The following is a 4,990-nucleotide window of genomic DNA, read 5'->3' as shown; positions in this document are numbered from 1 at the left end:
AAAATAAATGAATGAATAAATAAAATAAAATAATTATTTAAAAAATTCTTTAAAAAATTGCTTTAGTCATCAAATGTTTTTTGGGGATTTTTTGAGAGATTTTTTGCTGTAGGGCACATGCACTCACTGGAGAGACAGAGACAGAGAAAGCAAGAACTCCCTCTCTTCCCCCCCAGTGAGGGTGTGACCATACCACAATTCCCTTCTCCTCCATTCTCCTGTCAGGATTTTGGGCACGCATGCACACGTGCCCTGTGTAAGTTTAAGCCACTGGGTCTAGGACTCGAACCAGTCGACTATGGGAGTCCAGTGACGTAGCCATTGCTCCCATCTGCTGGTCTCCTAGAACATTATTCAAGTATTGATGGTAAAAATGTTTTTAATGCTTGTTTTAAGTAACCATTTAGTACTTTATCAGTCCTTTCCCTTTCATTCCTGTTTCCTAACCGGAAGAGCATGCGAACCCAGAGAAAATGCTTTTTAAGGTCACATACGGTGAAGGTACTGAGTGATGTTAGTTGGTGTTTTGGAGGGCTCTTTTCCCCGTAACGTTCCTGGCCTCTGCTTGCTTTGGCGTTTGCCAGGAAGGAGACAGGCTTCAGATATTGAATGACTGCTGCTGTGGCACAGAGCCATTGTCCTTTTTTCTTAAAGAGCTTTAGAGATTTTTGCTATAGGGGGCATGTGCATTCACTGCAGAGACAAAGAGAGAGGGAAAGTGAGAAATCAACCCCTGGGGGGATGGCCATGCTACATTCCCTTCTGCATCCTCCTTTTGGAATGTTGGGCGCGGACATACACGCACGCACCCAGAGTGAATTTCAAGCCGCTGGGTCCAGGATTCTGACTGAAGCTGACCACGTGGGAGTCCAGCGCTTTAGCCACTGCACTGCCTGCTGGCCCCGTAACTATGGTTCTTGGTTGTTTTGTTTTGTTTTTAAGAATTATTTTATTGAACTTTTATTTATTTATTTTATTTTATTTGACCAGAGAGGAAAAGTGAGAAAGTAAGCCTCCAGCCAGGTCCAGTGCTCGAACCAGTCAGCCGGGTGGGAGTCCAGCATCCTTAACCACCATGCCACCTTCTGGCCCCACTGTTGTTCTTAATGTGCTTCCTGCAGTAGACACATAAAAAGTCGCACTTTGTGGTAGGGTTTGAACATTCTCTTCCCCGTTCGTTCCCTAAGATAACCCGCCACAGTGGGCATGCTTGTGTGTTGCTCTCCCGCAGGTGAGTTCATCATTGGCCGCGTGATCAAAGCCATGAACAACAGCTGGCACCCGGAGTGCTTCCGCTGCGACCTCTGCCAGGAAGTCCTGGCAGATATCGGCTTTGTCAAGAACGCCGGGAGGTAGGAGTTGTCCATTCTCGTCATCTGTGGGGGATAGAGCAGCTAGGACAAGGTCACTGGGGACGTAAGGCAGCGCTCTGGGACAGTGAATTTAGGGTTCAGGGTGCTCAGATGCCACAGTACCCGCCAGGGGAGGGCATGGCGACGGGAAACTGGCTCATACAAGGAGTTTCTTGGTAATCCATCAGATACTGGAGGTGGAGCATGTGTTGCATGTGGCTTAAATATGGAAGAAATGTTCTTGAGTTTCTTTTCAAGGATATGGGAAGCATCTTTCTTTTTAATTTTTAGAAAGAACCTAATGTTTTTAAACTTAAGTTTTGCCTCTGTTTAGACACCTGTGTCGCCCTTGTCATAACCGAGAGAAAGCCCGCGGCCTCGGGAAGTACATCTGCCAGAAGTGCCACGCCATCATTGACGAGCAGCCGCTGGTCTTCAAGAACGACCCGTACCACCCAGACCACTTCAACTGTGCCAACTGCGGGTACGGCGTGGCATCCTGTCTTAGGGCACAGAGTGGAAGTGAAAAAACAATCACGTTTATCTTCACTCCTGCTGCTCCAGCAAACCGACCTGTTTTCATCACTGTTACTCTGCTAAGTGTTAGTCTGTAGAAAGGTCGGAGGTGATCTCACAGATACTTGGACGCCTTGGCCTGGTTTCACCGGGGAGTGCAGCCACGTGCTCGCTTTCTGTCCCCGGTGTGTGGAAGCACATGTGCACATACCTGTGACTTGTCTCCCCTGAGCAGTTTGAACACCAACGTAGACAGCCTGTCGCTTAGTATGCATGTCCTGAAATAAGGAGCTCTTCCTGGAGAGCCACAGTGCCCGACCACACCCAAGAAAGGGACTGAGAATTTTACAGTAGTGGAGATTCAGCTCACGTTAAAGTGCCTCCAGTTATCCCCTAAGCTGATTTATTACTGTGTTCTTGCAATATAGAATCAAACACACACAAGCTTTACAAAAAAAAAAAAAAATTTAACTATATATACGTATCTTTTTTCTTTGAGGTTTGTTTGTTGCTTTGTCAAGAACGCCGGGAGGTAGGAGTTGTCCATTCTCGTCATCTGTGGGGGATAGAGCAGCTAGGACAAGGTCACTGGGGACGTAAGGCAGCGCTCTGGGACAGTGAATTTAGGGTTCAGGGTGCTCAGATGCCACAGTACCCGCCAGGGGAGGGCATGGCGACGGGAAACTGGCTCATACAAGGAGTTTCTTGGTAATCCATCAGATACTGGAGGTGGAGCATGTGTTGCATGTGGCTTAAATATGGAAGAAATGTTCTTGAGTTTCTTTTCAAGGATATGGGAAGCATCTTTCTTTTTAATTTTTAGAAAGAACCTAATGTTTTTAAACTTAAGTTTTGCCTCTGTTTAGACACCTGTGTCGCCCTTGTCATAACCGAGAGAAAGCCCGCGGCCTCGGGAAGTACATCTGCCAGAAGTGCCACGCCATCATTGACGAGCAGCCGCTGGTCTTCAAGAACGACCCGTACCACCCAGACCACTTCAACTGTGCCAACTGCGGGTACGGCGTGGCATCCTGTCTTAGGGCACAGAGTGGAAGTGAAAAAACAATCACGTTTATCTTCACTCCTGCTGCTCCAGCAAACCGACCTGTTTTCATCACTGTTACTCTGCTAAGTGTTAGTCTGTAGAAAGGTCGGAGGTGATCTCACAGATACTTGGACGCCTTGGCCTGGTTTCACCGGGGAGTGCAGCCACGTGCTCGCTTTCTGTCCCCGGTGTGTGGAAGCACATGTGCACATACCTGTGACTTGTCTCCCCTGAGCAGTTTGAACACCAACGTAGACAGCCTGTCGCTTAGTATGCATGTCCTGAAATAAGGAGCTCTTCCTGGAGAGCCACAGTGCCCGACCACACCCAAGAAAGGGACTGAGAATTTTACAGTAGTGGAGATTCAGCTCACGTTAAAGTGCCTCCAGTTATCCCCTAAGCTGATTTATTACTGTGTTCTTGCAATATAGAATCAAACACACACAAGCTTTACAAAAAAAAAAAAAAATTTAACTATATATACGTATCTTTTTTCTTTGAGGTTTGTTTGTTTGTTGTTGTTTTTTTGTTTTGTTTTGTTTTGCCACACAGCACATGTGCTTGCTGGAGAGAGTGCACAGAGAAAGAGAGGGAAAGAAAGTGAGAAATCACCCCTTGAGGGATGGCCACACCCCAGTTCCTTCTCCTCCATTCTCCTGTAGGGATTTTGGCATGCACAATTATGTGCCTAGCATGATTTTCAAGTTGCTGGGCCTGGGGCTTGAACCATGGTCAGCCAGGTGGGAGTCAACACCCTAATCACCACACTACCTGCTGGCCCTATATACATAACTTTTACAGTTGTTATAATTACGGTGTTATTGTAAAATATGTTAAATTGCATTATTTAATTTTGTTTAATTTACATCTAAAGGAAATACATATTTTTCTTTACAAAGTCATGATAAATTATTGGGCTATATTTTGCCATCTAATATGAACAGACTATGGGAAAAGATTAATTAATGTTACCTTATGTGCCAAATTTTAGTAAGGAGGCTAAAGAGTAAGCTATTTTGTCACTTTGTCTTTTTGTGGTTGAATTATCAGTTTGTGCTTTGTCTAGTCTTCTTATCTGCTCTTGGCTGTTTTTCTGCACCCACTTTTCATTAGCATTTCCCCAGAGAATGGTTAGAAACAGATGGAATTCCAGCAAGATGGTGGGTCGGGGCCGTCTCTGTCTAAACGTTTATTGATGCCGCTCCTGAAAGTAGCTACGTGAATAGGCATTTAGAGGAGGGACATTCTGGGCTGGACATCAGTTACTTCCTATTAACCTGTAACTGTTTGGAACAGCTTGTGACAGTGTAAGTAACTGTTAGCAAGTGAGACTAGTCTCCAGATTCCTTAGATAGTTCGGACAGGTAGCATCTTAGTCGTTTCTGTGCTGTGGTAACAGAATACCACAGACTAGGAGTAGTAAACAGCAGTTGATTTGAGCACAGTTCTGGAGGCCAGAAGTCCAGGGTGAAGCAGCTGATGTCTGGAGGGTGTCTTGCAGTCAGACTGGGGGGGAGGGCATCCCTCGGGTGAGCTCACCCTCTCATAAGGACCTCCTCTGTAACAGCATGAATCCCTTCACGCGGCCAGGCCCTCATGCCCTGGTGATCATGTTTCCCACACATGAACTTTGGGGGGGTGCACGGGTAATACTGGGGAGTCTGCCCTTGGCACAGTGATGACTCCCTCCAGCTTTTTAAGGAAGACAAAGGACTAAGACGTAGAGCGAGCGTAAGGCAGGGAATAGCATGCCGGTGTGATGGCTTTCGTCTACTTCTACTCATTATTAAGGTACGGATTTTTCTGAGGGGGCTGGCGAGTGGCGTGGTGGTCAAGGTGCGGAATTCGCTCAGGGCTGACTGTGGTGCAAGTCCTGGACCTAGTGATTTGCTTTCTCACTTTCCCTTTTTCTGTCTCTGTCTCTCTCTGGTTAAATTAAACAAATAATAATAAGATAATTCTTTAAAAAAGATATTGATGTTTTGGAGGCATCTGAAACCTGTTCAAGCCTATTACTTCAGGGTACTCTGATCACCTCTAACGAGGAAAAGAATAAATTACCAGGGATTGTTACAGT

The 4,990-nt window shown here is 46.0% G+C and overlaps 1 protein-coding gene across 2 annotated transcripts in view; it reads left to right on the top strand.

Moving 5' to 3' along the window:
- The window catches only part of LIMS1 (LIM zinc finger domain containing 1), a 27,181-nt gene that overhangs the window by 18,285 nt on the left and 3,906 nt on the right, over positions 1–4,990 (top strand). Inside the window, exons 4-5 of one of the 2 annotated variants that reach the window (XM_014589000.2) lie at positions 1,231–1,352; positions 1,687–1,836. In XM_014589000.2, the coding sequence (XP_014444486.1) occupies positions 1,231–1,352; positions 1,687–1,836 (272 nt within the window). Of the gene's footprint in view, positions 1–1,229; positions 1,353–1,686; positions 1,837–4,990 lie in introns of those variants that run through there. The other variant, XM_006140682.3, reaches the window with a different exon arrangement.

This window comes from Tupaia chinensis, unplaced genomic scaffold, assembly GCF_000334495.1.
Source record: "Tupaia chinensis unplaced genomic scaffold, TupChi_1.0 Scaffold000041_1, whole genome shotgun sequence".
Lineage (NCBI taxonomy): Eukaryota > Metazoa > Chordata > Mammalia > Scandentia > Tupaiidae > Tupaia > Tupaia belangeri.
This window is presented reverse-complemented; position numbering and strand designations above follow the sequence as displayed.